The 13,098-nt window shown below is 43.6% G+C and overlaps 1 protein-coding gene across 1 annotated transcript; it reads left to right on the top strand.

The window, feature by feature from the left end:
• Positions 1-7,303: 7,303 nt before the first annotated feature.
• On the top strand, positions 7,304-13,098 carry LOC123452715 (GPI ethanolamine phosphate transferase 3). Its single transcript, XM_045129424.1, has 20 exons — positions 7,304-7,613; positions 7,690-7,724; positions 7,812-7,933; positions 8,079-8,168; positions 8,258-8,377; positions 8,479-8,562; positions 8,661-8,738; positions 8,861-8,986; positions 9,053-9,142; positions 9,796-9,831; positions 9,904-9,959; positions 10,048-10,195; positions 10,266-10,722; positions 10,812-10,903; positions 11,016-11,568; positions 11,712-11,850; positions 12,059-12,100; positions 12,201-12,369; positions 12,675-12,758; positions 12,890-13,098. Exons 1-20 carry the CDS (start codon positions 7,369-7,371, stop codon positions 12,983-12,985), a joined length of 2,862 nt encoding a protein of 953 aa, XP_044985359.1. The 5' UTR covers positions 7,304-7,368; the 3' UTR covers positions 12,986-13,098.

The following is a 13,098-nucleotide window of genomic DNA, read 5'->3' as shown; positions in this document are numbered from 1 at the left end:
CAAGTAGGATTGGAGGAGGACTCCTCCTCTCTAGCTTCGGCCGAGCCCAAGGGGGGTTCCCTTGGTGCTCAAGGCTAGCCCCTCCTTCCTCCTTTATATACTAGAGGTTTTAGGGTTTTTGAGACATAATTTCAGCCAAGTGCAACCTTCCCCTCTAGTTTGTAGTTCCTCCTCTAGATCGGATTTCTGTGGTGCTTAGGCAAAGCCCTGCGAGAATAGATCACCACCATCACCGGCACGCCGTCACGCTGCCGGAGAACTCATCTACTTCCATTTGTTAATAAGATTTTTTTATTGAATTTCATTGCGTCATACACAGTTGTTATATAGAGTGAACTTCACAAGCTAGCTTTGAGACGGTAAATATGAAGGCTAGAAAGTGTGATATGAAGGACGCTTTTATAAATTACGATTATCTGGATAGATATGATGCCTCTCCTAGAATTATACTAGTACATTTTTAAGAATCGTTGTATCGATAGTTATTGTAGAGTTTATCGATAGAGTTGTTTTTGACTATAGGGAATCTTGAATCCAAAGTAACGTGGTTGCAAGTATGAATAAGGTTAAAGCATCTATATCCGAATTTGGTAAATCTAATCACTCAAATGGGATACGTCCGAGCGTGTGTGCGGCATTAACCGGTCAAGCCCAAAATAATGTATTCTACAACCGGATATTTTCAATTAGAAACCTCAAATCCATATTACTACATGCAACATAAACCTAATAATAAGTGGAACTCGTTTGGCTCCATTGTGTTCATGTCCGATGGTTAGTTGCGCCCCTCGTAGTGTCGGTCCGGTCGCCGACGAAGTAGAGTAGAAACATGAGACACTAGCCGACTCACGGGAGTCAAGCTCCCTTCATCTCCCATGCCCTCCTCTTCCTCTTCGGATCCCGTAACCCAGACGATGTCGGTGAACGCGAGATCGATGACGAGCCCCTCCTGGAAGGAGCCGACATCCGCCATGATGCAGGTGTGGCGCCCGCACTGGTGCACCATAGGTGGGAAGGGGGGAGAGTGTGACTCCGCCTCTCCAACGTCCACCATTGCAAGGGCCTCCATAGCCTCCTGCTGCCTCGCATGGCGGGCACGCCGCGCCATGTTTGCGTCCTCGAACGCCCACGATGCGTCCTTGACACACCAACGGAGGGGTTGCATGTCTGCCACAACATTCAGGCACCAGACGGACCGTACCGCCTCTGGTGAGGTAGCGACGCCAAATCCATGCACCAGTTGTGCCGATGCAATGGATTTCTGACGTTGCGAGTCCGAGCGTTGCCGTCGGCCAGCTGCCTCCCGGAAGCGGTGGAGCACAAGTCGGACGTCCATCTCCTCCTCACGGGCGCGTGTGATGAGCTTGTGGTTGACGAATTTGTAGATGAATGACTCGGATCCACTGCCCGCCATGACGGAGAAGGCCGAAGGTGAGCTTGGATGACAGATGGAAGTGGAGGGGAGTGAAGTGAAGTGACTAGGGTTTAGTGTGGCGAGCGGATGGGACGAATATATGTGGGCTCGATGCGGGTCAACGCGCGTATGAGGGATGCTGGTCAGTCCAGACGTTTGAGACCCGTTTGAAGCACCCGATTGGATCGGAATTTTATGACCGGTCAGTGATCGGACAGCCTGCCCAGACGTATGATGCGGGTATGGCCGCCAGGCTGTAGATGCTCTTACTTGAGTGACAAACGAACCGGAAAAACCCACAACCGGCTCTACCAAACGTTCCCAACATCGAACAACAGAAAACGTTTGAACCGGACGATTTTGTGAACCTGTGAACCGTGTGTTTTTTGCTAAAATCGTGAGCCGGACGGTTTTGGCAGAAACGGGTGGTTCACTGTCGTTGCCACAAATACGAAAATACCCTCAAAGTTCTTTAATTTTTGTGAAAAAACATAATGGGAATGCACGAATCATGGGCATAAGCGATTGTTTCCCTCTCGTATCTTTCGCTTCATCTCGTATGAACCCGATCCCGTTTTCCGCCGCCGCCGCGCAGCTGCCGACTGGCCGCACCGCGCCACGCACCAGCCACCGTGAGTCTACCTACCGACTTCCCCTGGCCATCATCCTCCACCTCCGCTCCGTTCGTGTTCGTCTAGGAAGACAGGAAGAACCCGAGGAAACGCGGGTCCGGCGGCAGACCTAGCCGAGGCCGAGCAGGCAAGCACGGGCGGAGGATCTTCTCTCGCGATAACCAAGCAGCAGCTAAGCAATTCGTGTTGCCGGTATGTTTTCATTGTCCTCCTTCATTTCTAAGTATTATACCGTACATACACCGTATGTTCGTGTCGTGTGTGTTTGAAAGTGAGCGACGAAAAAAAAACTCAAAAAAAAGTGAGCGATGAAGGACTTATGCCACGGAGGCACATAAGTTCAATTCAAAAATTTACCCTTACTGTGTTTGGATGTCTGTATTCGACCTTCGAATTGGATTTGATATTGTCTGGTAGCCAATTCAGTTGTTTGAATGCGCACTGAAATGCAAGGCTGAATTCAGCCCAAATACAGGAGCGAATTGGCTCTCACGCACGAACGCCTCCCACAATACAGACCTCCGCCACTCCGTTTTCGGTCGAATTGACACACTCCCGCAAAAGAAACCGATTTTTTGATAACATACTCACTTTATAGATTATGGCATAATTTCCATACAAATAGCATCCCGGATACATTTCGAGGACACACCACGCCAAACACGACACTCTAGTTGATTACATGATCGAGCCAACAAATGTGCAACAACATTTTGTTCCCTACGCACATGAAATATAGAACAACTAGTGAACAAAGCTCTTAGTTGCTTGATGTCCTGAATCACACGACCACAAATAGAACGATCCTGGCCCAGTGAGTTGATACGTTGGACAACCGTCAAACAACCAGAACCAAGTAAGACTTCCTGAATTCCTTCACACAATGCAAAATGCAAACCTCTCTGAATTGCAATGGCCTCTGCTAGCTCAGGAAGGATCACATCAGAAACACCAATACCACAACAAACAATGCAAGATCCTGAATGTTCTCGCATCACCACACCTACCCCCATGCTCCTGTCATGTGTAAATAGGCCAGCATCAACGTTTATCATCACCTTACGTGCCGGCAGCGGAAGGATGCTGTTGTAGAGGGTTCACGCCTATGGTTGGTTGTGGTAATGAACAAATGCTCCACTATCATGTCAACATAAGCTTTAACTTTCAGAGCCAGACTAGAAGGATGCAGAGTAATATTTTCTTCTCGTAGTTTATTTCTAGCATCCCAAATATGCCAACACATGACTGCAAGAACTATAGCAGAAAGATCATCGCAACTTGCCAAAAAATCAAAGATCCATGTTTGGGTAATAACGTCCCTTAAGAACACGAGCACATAGGGTATTTGGTTCTGCGAGTAACCGCCAACATTGTTTGCCTAACATAGCTTGATTGAACATACTCATACCTCTGAAACCAAGACCACCCATAGCTTTTGTACATGTCAACCAGTCCCATGAACGCCAATGCATCTTTCGTTTTCCATCAGCAAAACCCCACCACTGATCAGCAATAATTCTCCTCATTTGCTCACAAGTACCAACAAGAAGATGGAAACAACTCATAATGTATGTTGGAATCGCCTGAATCATAGATTTCAAAAGAATCTCCACTCCTTTCCTAGACAAAGATCGATCAGACATACCATTTATACGCTTCCACATCCGATCATACAAAAATTTGAAGGTCATAGTAGTTGATCGCCCCACTTCTGTTGGCATACCAAGATAAGAATCTTGTAGTGACTCATTGAAAACGCCAAGGATATGTTTAACCTCATTCTTGAACACCTCCGGACAACCATTACCAAAGAAAATAGAATACTTATCCAAATTAATCTTTTGTCCAGAGCCGTGACAATATAGGTGAAGGGTATCTTTCAAAGATTGTACACTTCTCATGTCACTTCTTGCAAAGAAAATGATGTCATCTGCAAACAGTAAATGGGAAATAGCAGGACCAAGTCGACCATTTTTAATGCCATGTAGCACACCTTGGTCCTCCTACTGTTTGAGCAAACAAGACAGTCCTTCAGTACAAAGAAGAAAGAGATAGGGGTTGATTGGATCACCTTGGCGAATACCCCGGGTTGGCACCACAGGTTCTGTTAGATCTCCATTGACCCGGACAGCATAATGAGTAGAAGTAACACACCTCATCGCCGAGTATATCCAGGAATCAGCAAAACCCAACCGTGATAGGAATCCACGAAGAAAATTCCACTCAACATGGTCATATGCTTTCATCATATCAATCTTGAGAGCAAAGTAAGGCTTTTCACTCTTTGAGATCTTATCGTATGTAAACTTTCAAAAGCAATAAGAGCATTATCCGTGATAAGATGACCAGGAATGAAAGCACTTTGATTCTCTAAAATCACCTCAGGCAGAATTTTTTTAAGTCGGTTTGAGAGTACCTTCGAGGCGAGTTTATAAAGGACATTACAGAGGCTAATTGGCCGAAAGTTCTTGAGATGTTGAGGATTATTAACCTTTGGAATGAGCACAATCACTGAATCACAAAAACCAGTGGGGATGGTTCCTCCAGTCAAGAAACTTCGGACATCGTTACAAATTTCCATCTGCACAAAATCCCAATGTGTTTGATAAAAAAGAGCAGGGAAACCATCCGGTCCAGGTGCCTTCGTAGGTCCCATTTGAAACAATGCAGTTTTTATTTCGTCATCTGTGTATTCTTTACAATGAGCAAAAGAAAACGATTGGTGCGATGGCCCCGCGCAGAATCTGCCTTCTTTCCGCTGTGAGACCTAGGGCCCAGTTCTTTTGAGCAGATTCTAGAGAATCTTAGTCCCGAAAATCCTGAGTCAAAAGAACTTCCAAAATCTCAATCAGATTGTGTAGAATCCGAGTCCAATTCAAAATCTATGGAAAACCTAGTTTCTCCCACAATCTCAAGATTCTGCCTGGTCCAAAAAAAAACGTTCCCAAATAAAGCTATGCCCTTATTGTATCACGTAAATATGTGCAAACTGCCAGCGAGCTATCATCCGCTGGACCCGAAAACGACCGAGCGCCTCCCGCATCGCGGTCTCGCTCGCACGATTCCCGCATCGGGGTGTCGCTCTGCTCCTGTCTCACCTCGCCGCCCATCTCGCCGTCACTGCCGGCCAAGCCGTCGTCGCCCCCCGCCGGCATATTCGCTCCTCAGGTCCGCCCCGCCCCGCCCCACAGTTCGCCCCGCCCCGCGGCTAGGGTTACGGCGCTGCCGCTGGCCAGCCTACCTCCTCAGGTCCGCCCCACCCTGTAGTCTGCCCTTGCTGGCCAGTACACCACGCTGAAGCTCACGGTGAGCCTTCTTTTTCCTATCTCCGTTTCTTCCCTATTCATTCTGTCTGCTATTGGTGATAGATAAAATAGCTATTGTTGATAGATAAAATAGATAGATGGATTGATGCTTGAATTTGTTAGATGGATGGATGGATTGGTGTTTGAATTTGTTAGATGATGGTACCATGAACGCAACACGTGAGGCGATTGCTGCTAGTCTCGTACCTTGAGAGTATTCTTTTTTTTAGTTTATGCACTTTTTGTCATGAACAAAACTTTAAACCCATTGTAATATTTAGCACTTTTTATGGACTGTCGTAAATTACACTTTCGTTACTGATGGAAACAACAAACTGTTAACATCAAACAACTTCTGTCTAAGGGCAGTACAGACATTTCAACACACAACACTTTTCAGAATCTCAAACTACAATCTCTGAAAAGAACTCAACTACAGGAAGAAGTAGATTCTGGGAGAATTTCCCATAATCCTGATTCTCTAGAATCCAGGGTAAAAAAAACGGCCCTAATGGCTGGAGGAGCCGCGCCCAGGGCAGCACACTCACTGCGGCGGCGGCGGCGGCGGCGCCCACGTAAGCTCCTCTCACCGGTCCTCCTCCAGTAACGGCGTACCCACCGCTGCTGCTTGTTCCCCTCCCCCCATGGCGTCCCATCTCCTGTGCCGCTCGATGTCCTCCTCCCATGTCCGCCCTGGCGAGGATCTAGTCGTCCATCGCTGCTCCTTTACCCGTACCTCTGCTCCAGCGTTCCTCCATACCATCGACCCCCTCCTCCTCTACCTGATTTCCCATCTCGTCTTCTCCTTCCATATGTGCTCTGCTGTCAGACCCCCCTCTACTGCCCTCTCTTTCTTCCCAAGCTTTCTTGCTTTAATGCTACACAGATATAACTACTTTGTTGTTGTTGCGGCGCTGAATGCCAGGACCATCAACCGATCTACATGGTGGATTATCTACGAGGAGGCGAATTAAGAAAAGCTTTCCAGTCCTGCACTATTAGCAAAGTTCAGAGAGAGTGTAATCTGACCGCACAGTAGTTAGCTTCTTATGCGAGATGTTAGGTAGTATGGCAAAGAGTATTGGTGATGTAATCTTGAACGACTGTATCACCGTTGATAGAGATATATAAAGCTCTCTTTTAGCCCTAAAAAAGTATTATTGTTGGTGTTGTTGTGTGAATATTATTTGGTGTCGTCATGCATTTCTGGAATATTTGTTATTTTTTATTGCTATATAATCATTCAATTATACACCCGTAAAAAAACATTCAATTATAGTCACACATTGCACAAATTTGATTTGGTGTGTATAGAACAAAGCACTATGTAATTGCATGGCCAAACATGATTTGGTATTGAAACCTCACTAAGATTACTTGAGCCAATTCAATGAGGATCCAAACAAGCAAATTCGTATTCGTGTCCATTACAATTTTCTTGCTGAATTAAAATTGAAACCAATTCAATACGAAGACCTCCAATACAGACATCCAAACGCAGAGTTAGGTTTCTATTCCATCGCATAAAACATAGGGCCTAACTAGTACTCCCTCCGTTCCTAAATATAAATCTTTTAAGAGATTTCACTAGATGACTACATACAAAACAAAATGAGTGAATATATACTCTAAAGTATGTCTACATACATCTGTATGTAGTCCTCTAATATAATCTCTAGAAAGACTTATACTTCCTCCGTTTCTAAATATAAGACCTTTTAGAGATTCCACTATGTGCTACATACGGATGTATATAGACACATTTTAGAGTATAGATTCACTCATTTTGCTCCGTATGTAGTCCATAGTAAAATGTCTAAAAGGTCTTATATTTAGGAACGGAGGGAGTATTTAGGAACGGAGGGAGTACGACTTACTAGTTTTCTTGACGTGTTCCCATCCGCACCGTCCATCGCGAAATAAAGGGCGTGCAGATATTCTCTCCCACGCTGTCCAGTCACCCCGTCTGCTCACAGCTGCAGATCCGACCCGACGAGCACGACGCCTGCCAGAGTCGATGGCGGCGCCGGCGAGCCGCCGACGCGGGTTCTCCTTGGGCCGCTCGTGGCCACTGCTCTTCGTCGCCATCCTCGCCCTCCACTCGCTGGCCATCTACCTCTTCACGCGTGGCTTCCTCCTCACTCGCACCGAGCTCGACCTCCACAGCCACCGGGACGACCGCACCGGCGTCTCCCCCGGATGCTCCTCCTGGCCCCAGCCAGCCGTAGACCGCCTCGTCATTGTCGTCCTCGACGCCCTCAGGTAACACGGCCTTGCCTATTCTGTCCTTGTTTCAGTTCCCATGTCTGTTTTTTGAACAATCTCTGCTATCTTACAGGTTCGATTTCGTGGCACCGAGTACATTCTTTGAAGGTGGGTTTGCATTTGCGTACTTCTGCGCAATGAGAAAACTAGGACATTGAGAGCCGGTAACGGGTTAACCCTGACATCTTGCTTCAGAGAAGCAGCCATGGATGGACAAGTTGCAGGTCCTGCAGAAGCTGGCTGCTGACGAGAAGAACTCTGCTAGGATCTTTAAAGCTCTGGCTGACCCACCGACCACCAGCCTTCAACGTCTTAAGGTGATGAGTACTGTTGTGTGTATACTGATCTCATGGCAGACATTCAGCACTGATGTTATGCCAAAAAACTGTTGTCTCGAGCACACCTCAATGCAATATAAAAGGGTCATAACTTAGTGTATATTCTTGCTGCAACTGCGTTCAGGCTCTCACGACGGGTGGTCTACCTACCTTTATTGATGTCGGCAATAGCTTTGGAGCTCCAGCAATAGTAGAAGACAATATAATGCATCAGGTTCTTTGCACCTCACATTCAACTTTAGTAAAAATATGTAGCTCACGATGAATAGTTAATCATGCTTTTGTTTCTTTGTGCTCAATCAGCTGGTAAAAAATGGAAAGAGGGTAGTCATGATGGGAGATGATACATGGACACAGTTATACCCAGAGCACTTCAACAAGTTATTTCCATACCCTTCTTTTAATGTTAAAGATCTTGACACGGTATATCATCTCTTCAGTACCATTTAGTCCTTGTTGTGCGATGAGCTATTTTCCCCTTTACATTTAATTTCCATGAAATTAACCGTCAAATTATGTATCAGGTAGACAATGGTGTTATTGATCACTTGCTTCCTTCACTGCACGAGAATGATTGGGATGTTCTAATTGCACATTTCCTTGGTGTGGTAAGTCATTAAGTTGTTTGTGTTCACTTTGGCAGTGACTTACACATTTGATCCTTTCCTTTGTGGAACTAGAAGCATATGAGATCAATTTTCTTTAGGACCACGCAGGGCATATATTCGGTGTTGACTCTACCCCGATGATCCAGAAGTTGGAGCAATACAATGAAATCCTAGAGGTCAGGTGCCCCATTCATAGTACATGATCTGTTTTTTGTGTGCGAATTTGTTTTGCAGGAGATATTATCTTATGTGATCCTAAATGCTGATTGTTAAATTAGCCTCACTTTTGCTCCTGTAGGATGTAATTGACACGTTGAAAAGCCTATCAACACCTGGTGGTCCCCATGAAAATACTTTACTCCTTGTAATGGGAGATCATGGTCAAACCCTAAATGGTGACCATGGAGGAGGAACTGCTGAAGAGGTGATATGTCTTATTTTTTCGTTGCTAAGTGCAAAAACTATCTGAACTAACGCAGTTTCATTGTAGGTTGAAACATCTCTGTTTGCATGGAGTTCGAAGACACCACCCGATGCTGTCTTATCTGTTCTTGGTGAAAATTCATGCAATTTTGATCTGGTACGTTTCATTTGTAATGATAAATTGACTAATCTCACCGTTCATGCTAACATCTTGATTTTCTTGTTTGCATGTAATCGTTCTCTTACTATTTTTTATCAGGACTAGGACCCGAATAATCATAGCACATACTCCTTGGCCATTTTCTTCTTTTGAAAAGGGGATAAACCCCTGCCTCTGCACCATTCGGATGCATACAACCATCACTCCTTGGCCATATTGTCCCCTGAACTATAATTTATATAGAATATAAAAGTCACACTTACAAGGATACTTCTACTGACATATTTAGTTCTTTACTGTTCTGTTATGGGTTTGACATCTGTCGTTCTGTGAGAAATTAGGTATGTAGACAGTCCTTAAGTAACTGAGTTATGCGTGGGTATGAAGTAGTATCACACAAAGCATGCTCATAGCCTTTAGCATGGTGGGGTAGTTACCATTTCTGTATAGAATTACCTTTCTCGTAAGCTTGTACAGTTGATGGAATATAAGTTTGATAGAAGCAGTGTAGACATATTTAGTTCCTCGCCTTATTTTTTCAGTTATTAATTGCAATTTATTTCGTACTAGTCGGCTTCTATCTGTGCATTTAGCAATATGAATACCAACGTTGATTGATTTCCCTTTCTGCTGATGGTTTACTGTTCTAGCATGGGAAAGAAGTGTGCGTCAGCACTATGCAGCAGGTAAGTTCTGATTGCGCTCTCCCATATGGATGCTCTATTTTATCAATATTGCTAATTTTTTCTTGATTTCAGCTTGATTTTGCAGTAACTGTATCAGCACTACTCGGTATACCTTTTCCTTTTGGAAGGTATGTAAACTTAACATGGTGCTTATTTGATGGCTTCAGTTGTGTGTTACTGCCTTTTGTTGAGCTGTGCCTGTTTTTCCATATCTAGCATTGGACGTGTAAACCCAGAATTGTATGCTTTGAGTGCTGGGACATGGGATATTCAAAAGACGGGTATCAATGCATGCACGCCACAGGATGACCTAGAAGCGTGGAAAAAGAGATATGCTGAAGCCCTTTGTGTAAATAGTTGGCAGGTAGTATGAACTGCATTTGCAGATATGCTGATTTGGTAGTACTTCTTTGATCTTCATCTGTCCCTTGTAGGTAAAGAGATACATTGATCAGTATTCTGGTAGTTCTATCATTGGATTTTCAGCTGAATACCTGCACCATGTTGCGGAGCTGTATTCAAAAGCTCAGGCAAACTGGTCAGAGGTTTTGAAGTCTACATGCCCATCGGAAACAGCTAAGGGAGAAGAATTTAAGGAGAGCGCAAGTTCTGCTCTGCAGTTGCAAATTGATGCATACTCTAGCTTCTTGGAAAGCTTTGCAAAGCTTGCTCGCTCTGCTTGGACGGAGTTTGATTTATGGTTGATGGGCACTGGTCTTTTACTTATGATACTGTCAGTTATTACTCATGCATACATACTTGTGAGGCTGAATGCTGTATATCAACCATCAGATCAGGAATGTGCTAGTTCAAGGATCATCACCAAATTATCCTTTGCTTTTACATTGGTCATGATTCGAGCAGCGAGTTTACTGTCCAACAGTTATATAAGTAAGTTCATCAGATATACCAATCTTGCTGTACATTTTGAATTCGCTATGGTGACTACTGATTCATGAAGTTGTTTTCTTGTCATGCAGTGGCAGAAGGTAGAGTTACAAACTTTCTTTTGGCCACGAGTTGCATTGCCGGTTTGTGGAGCTCGGCCGTGAACGGGAACTTCAACATAGAAGTTAATATTCCTATATCAATGCTGTTCAAACTTTCCTTCTTTCACTAGAATTTTGTTCCGATGTTGGTTATATAATTATCTTCTGATACCACCTTACTCTTTTAATTGACAGGAGTTTATTTTTCTTCTTCTAAATATTTTTGCACGATTTGGAATTGAGCTTGGGATGTCAAAACAAATTGCTGGGCCAACTGCTACAAAAGACCACCCAGTGAGCATTATTTGTGACATTTTCGGTTCCAGCTTCTGCAATGCCTCCGTGGATATATTCCCCATCATATCTCTTGCCATAGTGACTTGCATTATATTAAAGCTCATCACCTATGCGGTCCATCAGAGGTTCTTGAAGTACTTTATTATGTCTGGAACCATCTTGAGCTATGCATTTATAGCAAATCATTGGGCTTCTGAAAGCACTTTACTGTCTCATGCTAAAGCTGTTCAACAAACTGGAAGAAGTTTGGCTCCTCGCTTTGTTTATGCTATTGGAGGTTTGTCATTGGTAATATCTGCACTTTGGCGATTGTTTGCCCCAGTTGGTTCTTTGAAGTTCAACGAAAGGATAACTAGTTTATCAGCTGCCATGCTGTGTTCATGGAGCCCAGTTATCTTGATGTTGTTGGGAAGGCAAGGTGCTTTTGTAGCGTTAATTTGCATCACTGGAGGTACTTTGCAAGTCACTCAATTCTTAAGACAAGTGCTTCTAAATTTGGCATGTGCTGCTTGAGGCACAACTTGAGCCCTTTTTTCCCTTTTATATCAACATTAGGAAGCATAGTATCTGAAAATTTAGTTAACCATTTTGCAGCTTGGTGCATAATAATGTTACAGCAGAAATATCAGAAAGACTCGAAACTTGAGATAACAGGGAGTTGTGTTGCTAACCCTGTATCGGTAACACAATGGAGCCTTCTTGCAATTTGTCTATTTTATCTGACTGGTCACTGGTGAGATCCTGATGCATTTTGACCTTTCTTTTACTCTGATTTATGTTTTTGTTTTCATGTACTATGTTTTTACTGGTCCGAGAGATAACGCGTGTCCATTTGTCCTTACTGTTATGGGGTCTTTGAGCTTATGGTTAAGGTGATTTAATTTGCATCGTTGGATGGGGTTGTTAAAAATGCATTTGTGCTAATAAAGAATACATTTCAGGTGTACCTTTGATGGCCTCCGCTATGGTGCTGCATTCATTGGGTCAGTATAATTATGTTCCAAATAATACTGTTGTGTCTGAGAAAATAAATATCACTTGCATGTTACGTAATGATATTCGTCACAATTCTAAATTTTGCAGGTTTGACAATTTCCATATCATTCGTCAAGGGTTTCTTCTTTCCGTTGATACCTTTGGTGTTTCTCACATCCTGCCAGTTCTTAGTCTCCCATTTATTGCCATCCACTGTTATAATACTGTATCGAAGAAAAGCAAGGTGAAGGATGTCACTATCAATATTCTAATACAGGTACTGAAGAAATTCGTTTGTGCTCTATGGCAGTAATTTAATTACATGATTTCAGCAGTTAAATATTCTCTTTTACAAAAAAAAGTTTCATATTCAAGAAAATAATACGAGCAGCTAGCATTTACTGTTTAGGCACAGCCTGTGTTGGGCTACAAACTAACACCAATCTGGATTTCCCTAATTGTTGACCATATACTGAAATAGTGTTATTATGCATTGTGGAACTCCCTTCTGTTGATCCGGATATCGGCTATTTCTTTGCTTGTCGATCCACGTGATATCTAATGTTTATGTGCCAAACTCAGGTCCATTTGATGTATGGTCTAATTACAGCTATCACTACGACAGTTACAATCATATGTGTCACGATTCAAAGGCGTCACTTGATGGTAATTTGTGCACTTATTCCAGCAAACAATAGTCGCTTGTTTTTCTGCATCGCTGATTTGTGGTTTGTATAGCTGCTTTGTGGTTGTTTTCGCATATTTGTTTTGACATTGCCTGTCTTTCAACTTTGCAGGTGTGGGGTTTGTTTGCACCAAAATATGTATTTGACGCGATTGGACTCCTCGTAACAGACTTGCTAATTTGTCTTGCTTCTCTTTACTACAGCTGACGTTCCTTTTTTTTGCTCCTCGGGATATAGATGCTGTACATTTTGCGAGTACACTGTAATTGGCGTGAGATCATGTACACTGAATTAGATTAATCAATGGCGAGTTGTTATTC

This window comes from Hordeum vulgare, chromosome 5H (genome assembly GCF_904849725.1).
Source record: "Hordeum vulgare subsp. vulgare chromosome 5H, MorexV3_pseudomolecules_assembly, whole genome shotgun sequence".
Classification (NCBI taxonomy): domain Eukaryota; kingdom Viridiplantae; phylum Streptophyta; class Magnoliopsida; order Poales; family Poaceae; genus Hordeum; species Hordeum vulgare.
The sequence above is the reverse complement of the archived record's forward strand: the minus strand, read 5'-3'. Positions and strand labels throughout refer to the sequence as shown.

Coding starts and splice junctions, on each gene's coding strand:
- LOC123452715 (XM_045129424.1), top strand. CDS start 7,369: ATGGCGGCGCCGGCGAGCCGCCGACGCGGGTTCTCCTTGGGCCGCTCG. Junction 7,725..7,811: donor ACCGAGTACATTCTTTGAAG/GTGGGTTTGCAT, acceptor ATCTTGCTTCAG/AGAAGCAGCCATGGATGGAC. Junction 8,169..8,257: donor AAGACAATATAATGCATCAG/GTTCTTTGCACC, acceptor GTGCTCAATCAG/CTGGTAAAAAATGGAAAGAG.